The following is a 15,130-nucleotide window of genomic DNA, read 5'->3' as shown; positions in this document are numbered from 1 at the left end:
GCTCGGCTCGTCGTGCACAATCCGTCCGTCTATCCGTCCGTCCGTCCGTCCGTCCGTACGTTCGTTCGTTCGTCCATCCGTCGCTGGTGCTGCGCTCTCGCGCGCCACTATCGAATTATCGATTACGTGAGTATCTCGGTGTCGCTTAATTTCAATTAAGCTCGGTTTAATTTATTCTTTATGTGTTTTTCTAATTAAAAAGGGTATATTAAACCGAAATTAGTGAACATAGACGGTGGCTCATGCTAAGTTTACGTGCAACAAATTTATTTGAGCGAACGACAGTGAGATCGCTCCATACATCCCTGAGCTGTCAAGTTGACCGAAGACAAGATTATAGATCTCAATAATGAATATTTTAATCAATTTTTTGTTAGGCTCGATCGACAGCCGTAGAATTGAAATAGTATTTCATAAGTGTTTTTATCTTCTTTTGTCTGTGCAGTATGAACGGAAATATTTTATCTTATATTTTATCTTATAAGTCCAAATATTTAAACATTTTATCAAGAAAACATCATCATACAACATCCTTTTTTATCTTTCATATAAAAAGGCGCTTGCGATCTCGCCATACAGATATAGCCAACACATACAAAAGATATTAGAGAAATATTTTTAATATATGAGAATATATGACAATATACCACGCGGATGTTCCGAGTATATTTTAAGATTATACGCGAAATGATATATCGTGCTCGAGTATATTTTGAGATTATACGAGAAATCATGGATGTTCTGAGTACATCCTGTGAATATACATCTAATATATCATGCAGATGTTATATGAATGTTTTCAATATATGCGACATGATCACAGTATATTCAGTAGAAGTATAGAATATTCGTAGGATATCACGTGCTGTTAGCAAGCTAGGTAATAGTTTCGAATATAATCAATTAGTTTAAAATAAATTTTCAAATATAATCTGATTTGAAGTAACGGTATAGTGCTGCTATCTCGAGAAGATTCCTTGACTCATAATATTCACAGTAGATACTGCGAATCGCCGATACAGGTTCTTATCTTCGTTCGGTATCGCGATCGACTTATCATAGACAAATTCACGTTCGGACCGGCAGCTTGCGCTAATCTAACGATTATTTCGAGTTCGCGATTTTTCGCAGATCTTTATAAAAATGAAACTTTTCTTTGTAGAACGTAAGAAATACATTCTATTAAATTATTATATACATAGCTCCGACATTGTCATTTATTTATTAGTTTTCAGAAAGTTATTTTTTCAGCTTTTCGAAATATGATCTCGCGCCTTTTCGAATGGAGCGATGGACGATTTTCCTCCATTTTCCCCATTTTCAGCATTTTTTTCATTCGTCTGATATTCGATAGCGTGAAACTCCCAGACGTAAACAAAACTCTCGGATCGCGTTTAGATAGGCTACGAAAATATTGGGGCCCTAAGCATTGAAGTCACCAAACGTGCCGTGAACGACTCGGTGATCTCTCCGAGCGAGGCTTTCGGCGCGGATTTTTGGCGTTCAAATCACTAATCGGTTGTGATCACGCACGAGACTCGTTTATCGCAGTTTCGCGATAAGATACTGTTTATTGCACGAAATCATTTTTCAGATAATCTGATTATGGACCGATTTAACGACTTATCGTTTTAGGGATTTTTGTGATAATTAAACGTTAGAAGCACTACACGCAAATATTTTGCAATAAAGTAATCAAATGTAATTTGATCGTTGGGCCTAAATTTCTTCCTTTCTTCCCGTTCGTTTTACGTTAAATATAAAAAGAATAGTAAAATAAAAAAAAACTAAAAACTTATTCGATAAGACAGAATCTTTAGCGCCTAATAATTTCTCTTTTTATTTTGAATGTATATAAATTCAAGAACATTTTACTTTGACTTAATATACTTTTATTGGTCATTCTTATGTTTAAATACATTCTTAGTCTATATACTTATTTGAAAAAAAAAAAAAAAAAAAAGAAGATTAGTAGAGCTATGAGGATGATAAGATAAGGAGTTTAACGCTGATTAGTAATGGCTTTGACGCTTTTAGTTCCATCTAAAGAAGTAGGTCGGTAAACTCGGGACAAAATAACGCGGGAGTCATTAACGTTGATCACACAGGAACATTATGGTCCCACACGCAATAATAGACATGGCAGCCATTTAAAAGTCCGAGAAAGTGAGTCATTGTAAGCATCAGGCTAATGTGATCAAGCTTGACGACATTTCTTCACTACGTTCACGTTTGTTCACGTTTTGCTTGTATGTGTTCATTTCATCGTGAACTCTTTCCGTTAAAAGCGCAGTGACACGAGTATCCAATGTAAAATTGTAGATCTTTTTCGCACATCGTGAAGTGCCACGATAATTTGATCGAACTTAATCGATAGTTAGCTTATCGAACAATATTTTATCAATATAATGAATGAATATAAAATGAGTGAATAAAATTATCAATACTTGTCGTTCTTTTTATCGACGAGAAAAGATTGATTAAATTAAAAACAGCAAATTATAATTAATTTTATTGGAAATAACTCGAAAGACTTCCTCCAATTTTGATTAACTCTTTCTTAACTGGCGACTAATCTAATAATAAAATGCATCAACGTACAACTTATCATTTCTAATCCCCAATCTGATCTTTCTTTTTATATATCAAAAAAAAATCCTGTCTGCGTCAAAAAAGGAAATATTGAAGATAATAGTTGATAACTTAATCGATAATTAAGTTAATCAAGATTTAGCCAAAGTTATTTAGAATTAGAGATTGATTTTGTTTTCTGATTAACTTAATTGATGATTAACTCGTCAAATAATATGTTTTGGTAGCGTAAACAAAATTATTAATTTTTTATTTTTTATTAGATATTGTATTAGATACAGGAGAAAAGATAGACTAGGAATTAATTAGATTGTTTAATTTGTTCTGGTTTCTATCGAATCATCGATTAAGTTAATAATTTGATTAATAATAATTTTAATGATTTTTTAAACTTTTAATAGCTGATTAGATTAATTGGTTGAAATTATCCGCGTAAAACAGCGAAATAATACGATCGAAGAATATTGTGACTGATAGAAACCTATTGTGTCTGTTGGATGGTGTTTATATATCCCGAAGTAGCCATTGCATCATTCATCCCTTTAGCACCCTGTTCAAAGATGCTCTCACAATTAGAGCTAATAAACGCATTTAAAAAAATTTGATTACAGTATTTTGTTGTCCATTTCAATCATTACATAGAAGATTACAATATCTATGCTCTTTTGCGAAAAATATCTTATATTTTTATTCTTATCTTCTTATTAAGTATATCTGATTCTATATTTGATGATCCAGTAAAAAATGTTTCATATAAAAATATGTATGAAAATATATAAATATATATAATTAAATACGATTCATATGTATTTATATTAGTTTTTTTTCTTTTGTAAAATTTCTGTTTGGTATAAGAAAGTGATGAGAAAAAATAATTAAAAGGATAATTCGCATTGTTTTTTTAAGTTTAAAGATAAAAATTGCCCATATATAATCTAATATATATTTATAATTAAAGGTATATATATATATATATATATATATATATATATATATATATTTATATATATGATTATATAATAGGCAATTTTTTCTCATTTCTTCAAACTTAATTTTTTGTGAAAGAAATAATACAAAAATTATCCTTTTTTTACATTTTCTCTTTACATTATTATTATTATTTTTCTTATACCAAACAGAAATTTTTAATTCATTCCACGGCCACTATAGAAAATTATGGAATTCATTTCTGAAGAATATAAATATTTCTAAAATAAAAAATGCATGTTTACGGACTCCTCACAGTTTTCCTACCTATAATCCCCCGTTTTTCAGGAACAGAATTATCAAAAGTAAGAAGAAACAAAAGAAAGAATTATCAAAATGAGTTTACGGGGTTTTTCTACGCGCTACTTCCGAAACTCGCGAAAATGCCTCATTGCGCCATCGGACGTCACGTGATTGTACTATCGACCATTACCGACGCAACTTCACCCCTCTTGAACTCCGCCGGGCTCGTCGGCACGGCACATCTCGGCCGCGTTCAGCTCGGCTTGTCTCAGCTCAGCTCAGCTCAGCTCGGCTCGGCTCAGCGGAGCTTGAGGCGTATCGAAGATGGCGACCGGAGGGTAGGGTCGGGCCGGAGACGCGCACTGCATCGCAACCTCTTCTCCGGTCGAGACGGTCGTGGAGCATCGGGGCGAGCCACCCGTTCGGGCCGAGTCCGGTGAGTGATCGAATCGCCATGGGCGATTTTTTTTCGAATATCACGTGTGTGCGCCTCGCACCTGTCGACGGCGGCGGCGGCCGCGGGTACTAACTATCGGCGGGCGGCGCGCCAACGAAATCTCGCGCGATCCCCTTCGTGGCTTTCGGTAAGTTCAATGCGCACAGATCCATGTCATGGCGAGAAACGAGAGCGACGTGCGTGCGTGCGTGCGTGTGTGTGCGTGCGTGCGTGCGTGTGTACGTGGTGCGTGCGCGCGCGCGCGTGTATGTCGCACGCGACGCGTACGACGTGACGTAACGCATACACGCGTATGTACGTCGTACACGCTAGAAAAGCCCTGATCTGTATGGGAGAGGAAGAAGATTAGATTGTTTGCGAATTGTGCAGCGAGGAGCAGAGTCGAAAACGAGTCGAGAAGAAAGAATCGAATTAATTGTGATTAATCGTATTAATTGTGAGGATTTAAAGGCCAGGGAACTTCCGCCGATAACGATCGCCGAAGTGTTCGTTTTAGGGTTGGGCTTTGTGTCTTATAAGCCATTGTGTTACAATTTATACTTCGAGATAAATACTGAGAGAAGTGACTTAAGGATTGACTATCAATCTCAATTGAATACAATGAAACATGAAAACACAACATTTTAAACTTCTAACATGCATTTGAATTGTTTTAAAATCATATAGAGATAGAGCAGAGATTCTAGGTGCGATTTAAAATATTTTTGATGATTGTTAATAGTAATATAAAAACTATTCATATATTCGCGAAAAAACATTCTGATTAAAAATGGACAAATCAAAAATACTGATTAAAATTAGCAGATTTCTGTTTAAATCAATCAGAAGTTTGTTGGATTAACAAGAAGTCTTATTTTAAATTTGGATAATTACAACGGGAATTTTTGATTTGTTTATGTTAAAATAGAATTTTGACATAACTATTTTTTCCGTATAATTTTGCTAAAAATAAAAATTTCAGATGTGACTACCCTAATTTTTAATTTAGAAACAATGGTAATCATAAATTTATTATTTATGTAAATAAAATAAATTTAAAAAAATAATTGATGTAAAAAAATTTTGTCACTTTTTTTTACTTTTATTTACTCCTGGAATCTTACAATAACTTAGATTAATTAACTGATTAATATCTTTACAATAAAACAGAAAGTACATGTTTTCTTTTTGCTAATTTATTTTTATAATTTTCAGTAAACGATTTGATATTTATAAAAATCAGTTGTTATTTTTTAATAATTTTTACAATCTTCCATGAATATCTTCTATGAATAAGAACCTATAAGTAATAATGATAACGATAATAATGATAATAACCTTCATAGAACTGAACGTTGAAATTGAATCTGTATATTTGCACATTCAAATTTATTTTCTGAATTAATTTTCTGAATTAATATGTCATAATGTTTATTTTATAATTCAATACAATCTCAGTTATTGCTATATTGTTATGTATGTTGAAAGAATTGAGGATCACGCTACCTGTCTATTTTACTTTGCACATAAATAATTATGTTTAAACGAATAAATATATTTTCATTGTTAAATACCCCAACAAATAAATTGGATATTAAACACATTACAATTTTTGGAAATTTCGCAAGGAATCTGAATCACGAGTTTGGCGAGTTGCATCTTGAATGCGATGCAACTCGTTATTTTTTTTTTGTTAACGAAGCATCATCCGGTGCTTTATATTTCTCGTTAGCCGTTATTACACTCTGCTCCTCAGGTTGCTCCACTTTTCCCCGTAAGCGCCACGCCGCCGTCCGTCGCACATCGTCAGCGATGGTGACAAAAATTGATCGGCGCGGTTAACAGATCGGGTCACGTAAACGCGCGGGCTTTCAATCGCGATGTAAATGCCCTCCGCGATCAATGCCTCGTGTGTACTCGTGGATACAAGGTGTATCCCGTCGGTCAACCGTGTAAAATTTTAATAAACCTTTTACGGGTTCGCACGCTCCGTTTCCCCGCGGTGGAAACTTTGGAAAGAAGTTCGTCCACGAGACACTTGAGATCTAAGAATATTGTTGAAAAGAACCGTCGCGAATTAACGTGTGTAATCGATTGTAATAGCAAAAAAAAATTATCGCATTACAGCATTTAAAAAGAAAGACATATATATTTCGTCGTTACTTACATCGTTTAGAATATTAAATAAATAGATTTAGGTTATAAAGAAGTTAATATAAATATAAATAAAATAATATGGTATTTAATATTTTCGTGAAAAGAATATTAACAAAAAATTGTTTCTCAGGTAATTTTAAATACCGTAAGGAAGATTTCTACACTTTAATTATATTTAATACTTACTTTTATAATACTTTTTTTTAATACTTTGTAATATGAATAGATCAAGAGGCTGCTATTATATTCTTATCGCCTTTAGAGATATATCTTTCTATTATTTAAAAAAAGTACTGCGAAATATTCGATATCATCCCTAATTTTTATTTTCTTCTTATATAATAAATATCTTATATAATAAAATTCTTAAAGCAAGAAATAATAATTGTTTTTCATTTTATATATATATATATATATATATATATATATATACATATATATATAAAATTTATATTTATATTTATTTATATGTATATATTATATTTTATATATATTTTTTATTTATAGCTATTAGCTACACTAATTGATTTACTGTTCGTGCATAATACAATATAATATTAAAAAATATTAATGATTTTTAATATTAATACGAGTCTTATGAAATAAAAAAAAAACTTGATAATCATTAATTTTTTTTAACTCTAATTTTTCTAATATAATAGATATTAATAATTAATAATTAATTGGATATGTATAACTACATCTAACGTCATTCTTAATGCTTGTTTCGCCACATAACATTTCTTATTATTTCCCATTCATAAACGCAGCCATTATTGTAAATGGGCTCTTAACTTAATACCGAATATTGCAATTTCGTATCGAATAATGCCAATTGGAATTAGCGAAGAATTGCCTCCGGTGTCTAATTTCTTTCAGATTTGGTGGCGGGTTCTTCCGGTTTTCCTAATTCAGGATATCGTCGGGGTGCGCAGTGGTTAAAAACACACTAACTCACCTACACATATTTCGCTCGTTCCTCATTTATGTAGCAGTAAATAGCCATTAAACGCGCGCGTAACGTGCCTGTTTGCTCGTCAACATCTAGTCAGAGGGACAGAGGAAGAAAAAAGAGAAAGAAGAAATGAATCGGCGAAAAAGGAAACCATGACGCTCCGATCGAGATAAAGGCCGACACATACGAGAAACCGAAGCCAAGCCAAAGCGTGTAAATATAGAAACAAGATAACTGGGCTGATTCAGAGGGATCTCTCGGCGGTCATCCTCCTCGCGAGACGTGGCGAGACGTCGTACCAAAGAAAAATCGATCCCACACCAAAAGTTCCTTTACGTTCCAACGAAATCGACGTGCGTTCGTTGTAACGGAGTGCAGAAGCGAGCGATCAAAGATTGAATTTCAAGGAGAGAAATAAAAGGATCCACGGTCGCGAAACTTCCGTCAACCTGATGAATTAGATAAGGAATTAGATAAGAATCGAAATATTTAATCCAAGTATCATTCAAGTGCCATCTGAGAGATATTAGAGATTACGTTCAAGTCAAATAGATTAAACGAAAACAGGTCCCATGGGTTTTTCGAGAAACGACCGGTAGAAATATCACGGGATCCAAGGATACCTGCTTCTGGCGAAGGGAATATCGGCGACACGACAGTTCGAAAATTGTGACGAGCTGGTCGAGTTCTCTGGTAACATCGATGCAGTGTTGGACGAGTCAGCGTTTCCAATTCACCGGCCACAGAGAGCGACGTACACGAGAGCACTCCCTTTCGTTGAAAAACCCTTCTGAGATTCATCGTAATCTCCAGACAGATCGATGGTGTAGAGAGAGAAAACGCTTCTGTTTTCTACAGATTCTTCAATCGGCGCTTCGTTAAAAGATAGAAAATGCTGGCATGGTCAGAGAAACAAAGTCTCGAAAGAGTTTTACTGAGAGTGATTTTCTTTTGCACTTACTAAAGCATACAATTTTATATAACGAGGTAATTTGAACGAAGTAAAAGTAAGGTTCTACTATTGGAAAAATTATTGTTAATGATTGATTGATGAGGCATAATTGATTGTCGAAGCTATCGAAAGATTTAATTCAAGTATCATCCAAGTGCAATCCGAAGTGCATTAAAGATTACGTTCAAGTGTGAACAAATTAAATAAAAACACAGGCAAAAGGTGTCTGAAAAACTTTTTAAAAAATTATTGATAGAAATTCTACGGAATGTGAATCCGAGAATATTCTAAATTATACATAGAAGAATATGTAAAAAAAGGACATACAACGCTGTAGTGATTCGACTGCTGTTTACATTTTAAAATTAATGAATACCAAAGATGAGCTTAGTCATAAAGTATGTTCCAAATGCGCGGTCTTATACAAAATCCTTGAAATAAATTAGTATTGAAATAAATAGGCAATGGTAAAAGCTACGTCCAAGCGGATGGTAGGGCGAGAAAGGTGAGAGGTCACAGACGGAAGGAAGGAAGGAAGGAAGGAAGCAAGGGAATAAAAAAGGGTTGGTGATAGTCGCGTGGAAGCAGGCCGAAGACTCGTCTGGAAGAACGCGGAAGGAGCGACAACATTGTGGAAACAAGGGGGTTCAGCGAGCAGGGGGGAGGAAGAGAGGAAGAGGAGCCCCGGTTATCGTCGGGAGGGGTGTACATCGGGGCTGATATCGACCGAGGATTGCGCTTGCGTGGAAAAAGGCGCGAGCGCAATCGCGCGGTTATTCCGAGAGAGCAACGGCGCCCTCCGCGTCGGAAGAGGAAGAGCTCTCCCGGTCCCCGTTTGTCAGTCGATCGTCGCGTCGACGAGGAACGGGCCACCGCCATCGTTCGGGAAAGACTTCCGGTTTTTCCCCTGGCAGAGCCGGCGAAGGAGGCCGGGTGCACGAACACGGTGATTCCAACGCCCGCACTGGACCGCACTTCCGGAAGCGAGTTGCCCAGACGCGGCCCTCGCGGAGAGCTCGATTCCGCTCGGCACCGCGTCGCGAAGATCGTCATCGCCGTGGGGGGACGGAGAAAAACCAGCGCGGGCGGTCCGGGGACGGAAGGGGAGGGGGGCACAGGCGAGGTATATCGAGACGATAAGAGTGCGATAAGCAGACCGCGCTTTATAAACGGCTGTGCGTGTGCGCACCTCTCCTCCTCTCCTCTCTTGCTCTCTTACTCTCTCGGAGCGACCTCGTCGTCGTCATGCCGATAAAAGACGAATCTGAAGTTTTCCTTGAGAAAGACGGGGCCGCTACCAGTTCGGAACTGGCGATGCCCCGTGCCGGTCATTAGGACAGTGCGACGTATAGCGACCTAATATCCGGATCCGGTGGATTTCCTCAAAACCCTTCGCACCCGTCGTTGATAACGATCGGGGTCACGGTCGTGTCCCCGCCGCATCGTCGTGTTCGATCGCGAAATGTGAAGAAGCGACATCGATGCCTGGCGATTTCGTTCGCCTTGATTTGGAGATGTGACTCGTCGTGTGGATAATAAACTTACGTATCCGGACAGTTGTACTCCATAGAAAATCCAGATACTTATTGCACAATGTTGAACGTCTTATTCATCGGCGATATAGTTATTTGAGATAGCGACGTATATGCTCACAAGTTTGATTAGAGGAGGAAGCGATGATCGATGCGAGTTATCTAAAGGCGGGTGATCGACACGTCATACGGTATGCCGAGATAATCGGAGTCGAGCGTCGAAGTCTCTTGAGGCGTTATCAGAATCCGCGCCGCCTGGATGAAAGCACAGCGCGATGATTAGCATGCAACAGCAGACGGTTTTGAATAATGTAACCGGGCCCGAGCAGCCGCAGGAGGAAATTCAGCTGACCGAATTGTTGCCGGTGAAGCAATCGCGCATCAGAGAAAATGTCTTCAAGGACGCCGACGCAACCGATGCTCTGAGGGCGCTTAGGAGTCTCTCAGGCGACTGCGGTGACAGCGAAAATTTCAATCTGCGGGAATTTGACTTTTGCAAGAACGTCGAACAGTCTACACGCCAGAACAACAAGAATCGACGAGCGGAAACCCGTCGGAAAAGAAGAGAAGAGTCCAAGAACAGTGCTAAAGATGTGGACTTTGACGAAGAGAAAAATGACGAGGTGGTAGAGAAGAAGGCGCGTAACGGTAGGAAGATTGTTCGCGGTAAGGCGCCCAAGAGGAAACTAACAAAGTTGAGCAAGAGGAAGGACGACGGTAAGGGAAGTGATTATGAAACGGAAAGGAAATTGATTAGAAAGGATATCATCGAATGCGACGAGGACGACGGCAACGAACAATTGTACTTGGATCTGGAAAAAAGAGATTGCTTTAAAGACGAGGTTTACGTATATAGACGAGAACCGTTGGATCCATGTTCAAGCTCGGAACCAGAGGAATCAGGAGCGATCACTCGCAAGGTCCAGCAGGATCTTTGCGAGAAGGATTATTTTGCGGGTAGAGAATTGTCCGATGGAAAAGAAAATTTTGCCGAAAAGAAAACTTCCGACAAAGACGACGGGAAGGAAGAATGCAAATTCAGTGCGGAGGGCGAGAAAGAAAATTCGTCAGAAAAAGAGCTCAGACTGAAAATCGACGCCATCATTCAAGCAAATTACCTGTTGGAGCGCGAGAATAACAACGTCGTCGCTTCCGACGGACTCAAAATCGCGGAGCACATCGGCACCTCTTCCACTACCGGCTCGGTGAATGCAGACAGTAGCGACGGGTCTTCGTGCAATTTGATCGAGAAGAGGACGAAGAGGAAACGGACCGATCAGACTAGACAGTCGAACGACCAGCAGAATCCTCAGAAGAAGTACTGCTGCGTCGTGTGCGACGCGCGTTTCAAGGGTAGCGGCGGTCTGCGGAATCATTATAAGGTGGTGCACGGCGCCGGGCCGGTGTTCAAGTGCGACGAGTGTGGCAAGGAGTTTCCCCTGAAAGAACGCCTGAAGCTGCATGTGCGCACGCACACCGGCTTCAAGCCGTACAAATGTCCGGAGTGCGATAAGAGCTTCGCCCGAGGGGGTCAACTGGTGCAACATCGTCGTACGCACAGCCAAGTCAGGCCGTTCCACTGCAAGCTGTGCTCCAACACCTTCACGTGCGCTGCCAATCTGTCCCTACACCTGAAACGCCACAACGGCCAGAAGGACCACAAGTGCGACCTGTGCGGGCGCGCCTTCGTGCGCCGCGACGCCCTGAAGAAGCATCTGGAATGCCTGCACCGCGACGTCAAGTCGTTCCTCTGCGCGATCTGCAACAAGACCTTCAAGGGCCACCTGCCGCAACACATGAGGACGCACGCGCGCGATCGTCCCCACGGGTGCGCCACGTGCGGCCAGCGTTTCGCTCAGAAGTCCCAGCTCACCGTGCACCAAAGGACCCACTCCGGCCAGCGACCATTTCGCTGTCTGGTCTGCTGGCAGGCCTTCGCCCATTCGACCGCCCTGAAGCTGCACACCCGACGTCACACCGGGGAACGGCCGTTCAAGTGTTCCGAGTGCAATGCCGGCTTCACTCAACTGCCACATTGGAAGAAGCACATGAAATGCATACATGGTAGGAATGATCCGTATGGTTGCAAACGTTGTAAAAGTTTTTTCAGGATCAAGAGCGATTTGGAGAGCCACGAGAAGACTTGCCATCCAGAAATGGAGACGGAGGACGATGATGGCAGTGTCGCCGGTAGACCGACCGGTAGCTCCGAAGTCATCGAGAAGAGCTCCGTCAATGCCAAATACAAGTTGATGACGGTGGAGAAAATGCGGCTGTTGCTGGCGGTGCTGCTGAAGAGGATCAGTAAGCAGGAACGGTTAGACGAGCTCGGTTTCGGTAAGCGTCTCATCGACGACGTTCTTCAGGACTCATTGGTATCGGCTGGTAAAGAACCGGTCACGGGGAGTGGCTTATCCGAACTCGAGGCTCTCACCCGAAATCTGGAAGCCTTCCTCGAATGGACAGTGCCGAAGGAGCATTGGGAGAATTTCCGTAAAATGAAAAAATCACCTGAGGAAATTCTGGAAACGCTCACAGCTACATAGGAGCGTTCGTCTGTTAAAAATAATTTTATTATCTTTCACCGTAAAGATTGGAAGGAAATCAAATCAATAGTATAATTATCTTGCACATGTTTGTACAAATGACAAGTTTTCCTACATTCAGTCTCAGTTATATCGAAATTTATTTATTCCTTTTTTTTCCCTTTATTCTTTAATAATTCGATTTTTCATCGAATCGTCATACGCTTTTAACCTATAATTTTTATGATTTTTTTTCCTCTTATTCTCGTTTCTAACTCATGATTTATAGCGTAAATCTTTTAGAGAGTGCCGAGAACGCGATCAATTGACACATGATCTCTTCATTCATTATTCTTGATAATGATAAAGTTTATAATCATTATTAAAATAATTAATAATTGATAATGATTTTCACGAGAATTCTAGAAAAAACTATTGATTCATTTATAATTGCATCAATCGATTAAGAATGAAACAATCAATTTTCCGTGTGATATCTAAGCTATGATCTAATCTATGATAACTAACGAAAGTTAACTTTCTGTGGTGCCATGTGACATAATACTTGCCAGTACTAAACCAGTGAACATACCGTGTAATTTAGAAGAGCCGAGAATCTTTTATTTTATTAGTATAAGATGTAAGTCGCGTTGGAACAATGTGTGCACTTGTCGAATAAAATTGATGGAAATCCGGCACGTTTCTCAAACGGTAGAAGCAGATTGTCGCGTTTCTTCGATGACTGAAGGTAAAGTTAGACGGTTTCTTGCCATATTTGTAAAGACACGCGTGCACACTGACACAAAAAATTACGAGATTAAAGATCGTTTTAGCACTTACATTTTACTCTAATCGTAAGCACGATTTGCTCGTATACCAAAAAAAAAAAAAAAAAAAAAGTTAGAAATGAGGCTAGCACGAGTCATTTGCAATTACGTTCTTTCACGCGTCATCGTTATATATTATCCTATATATTTATAAAGATATACATCTATATACATATCTATTATATATATACACACACACACACACACACACACACACACACACACACACACACACACATATATATATATACATACATATACATTTATAAATTAAATATTATGAGATTCTGTTATATATGAATGTGTTCACGGGGCGCGTTGGGAGAAACGGAGATTTAAACACGATCTCGCGCGACGTTCCCGTTGTAGTTGATACTATTATTCGTTATTTATCTTACACGTGCACTTTTGCGCGCAACTAAAAGGCTTGGTTCGCCGCGGACGAGCAAATACGTCGGTGTGCGTAATTGCCGTCATTTTAGATAGTCATAAGTAAATGTGAGCAGACAATAACGAATGAAGGTTGCAAGTTTGGTATATATTAGTCATTGAAAAAAGAAAGATATATATATATATATTATATCCATATACACATACATATGTATATATATATATATTTTATACATATATATATATATATATATATATATATACATATTGATATTAGATGAATATACATTTACTGATGGTTGCGAGAGGAAAGGAATATCTTTTTTTAATCTCGTTTCTAAAGATGCCAGAAAAGTAATCGCGATTCATTTCACATTAATGAACAAAAGTAAGATTGTACAGTAGTAAATTTATCATGAAAATGTATGACGCAAATAATACTTTTTACAAACAAGAACGTTTTCTTGCTAAGGCATAAAATCAAAATTAATTCGACATCCTTAGATTTGGGCAACTCCGGTTCGATGTGTGTAACGTAAAGTTCCTTTCCTCGACGTGCCATTAAGATATTTCTCGATCATGCGTTCGGCTAAAAATAGTCAAAAATACTGTAGTCAGGAGGTGCTATTTTGTGCAACGTAATCGTATGCAATGGAAAACTATTGTTCGGAAAGAGATTTGTTTTCCGATGTTTTTTTTCCTTTCTTTTTTTTTTTTTATACGCAGAGTGATCGAGATGTTATTGAATCCAAAGACTTTATTACTTTCATTGCCAAATATATATTGTGTATGTACCGTTACGTTTTGTATAATTTCATTTTATTATTGCAGGCGTCGAGATATATTTTGCATTGCATGTCCGTAAAATGAAAGGAAGGAAAGGTAGTAGTGCGTATTTATGCGTGACGCACCTCAATGTATTAACATGAGCTCGAATGTATGGCGCATGCAGTGACTTAGCGTTTTCAAATTTATTCGGTAGATCGAAATCTATGCTTCGGTTCAAACCGCGGATGCAAATGCGGGTCGGAGTGCATTTTGAATATAGATCGAGGTCGAGAGAGAGCTGTTTTGAATGGTCGGCGGGAAGCGTTGCTTCCCATATTTCCTCGACGAAGTCTCTTTGATGATTTTAAGTTACGGTGCCAAAGCAAATAAATAGCGCTCGCAAGAATAATCGGCCTGTGTTCTTCGCGAGTTTCATTCCTATTTTTTTTTTTTTTTTTTTTTTGTAAATGATACCGAATCACGATTTTTTTTCTTTTCAGCATCGATGAAGTCCGGATTATTTTTCCGGATATTAATTGTTTTTCTTTAGTGCCATAAACTAAACATAGTCATATTTGTACATTAACATTATTGTGCGATGTATGAGAGAACTTGAATAAACACGTTTCTTTATTCGCTTGTTTTTTTTTCCTTGTGAATTACTATTCTATTAATTCTCTGAATAAAATTAAATAATGTGATTTCTATAAAGTTTTTTAATAATTTCAAATTTATTTAAATCAGCAACAGTTGCTTTGCTTTTTCA

The 15,130-nt window shown here is 38.3% G+C and overlaps 1 protein-coding gene and 1 long non-coding RNA gene across 3 annotated transcripts; both read left to right on the top strand.

Annotated features, from left to right (window-relative positions):
* The first annotated feature begins 9 nt into the window (after nt 1–9).
* LOC148934550 (uncharacterized) lies at nt 10–2,680 on the top strand. The gene is made up of 2 exons (XR_016141311.1): nt 10–126; nt 203–2,680. It is a non-coding gene; the product is annotated as an uncharacterized LOC148934550 (long non-coding RNA).
* A 1,315-nt stretch (nt 2,681–3,995) lies between these two features.
* On the top strand, nt 3,996–14,997 carry LOC105429027 (uncharacterized). Of its 2 annotated transcripts, none has more exons than XM_011641678.2 (2): nt 3,996–4,258; nt 7,295–14,997. In XM_011641678.2, exon 2 carries the CDS (start codon nt 10,130–10,132, stop codon nt 12,398–12,400), a length of 2,271 nt encoding a protein of 756 aa, XP_011639980.2. In that variant the 5' UTR covers nt 3,996–4,258; nt 7,295–10,129; the 3' UTR covers nt 12,401–14,997. The 2 variants fall into 2 exon arrangements, with proteins under 2 accessions (XP_011639980.2, XP_088941088.1); XM_089084962.1 differs by lacking the exon at nt 3,996–4,258 and adding an exon at nt 4,384–4,406.
* The last annotated feature ends 133 nt before the right edge of the window (nt 14,998–15,130 follow it).

The sequence above is a fragment of the Pogonomyrmex barbatus genome, unplaced genomic scaffold (genome assembly GCF_055798465.1).
Source record: "Pogonomyrmex barbatus isolate J1 unplaced genomic scaffold, ASM5579846v1 scaffold9, whole genome shotgun sequence".
Lineage (NCBI taxonomy): Eukaryota > Metazoa > Arthropoda > Insecta > Hymenoptera > Formicidae > Pogonomyrmex > Pogonomyrmex barbatus.
The sequence above is the reverse complement of the archived record's forward strand: the minus strand, read 5'-3'. Positions and strand labels throughout refer to the sequence as shown.

Bases quoted from the DNA above. Each gene is read 5' to 3' on its own strand.
- LOC105429027 (XM_011641678.2), top strand. From the start codon at position 10,130: ATGATTAGCATGCAACAGCAGACGGTTTTGAATAATGTAACCGGGCCC.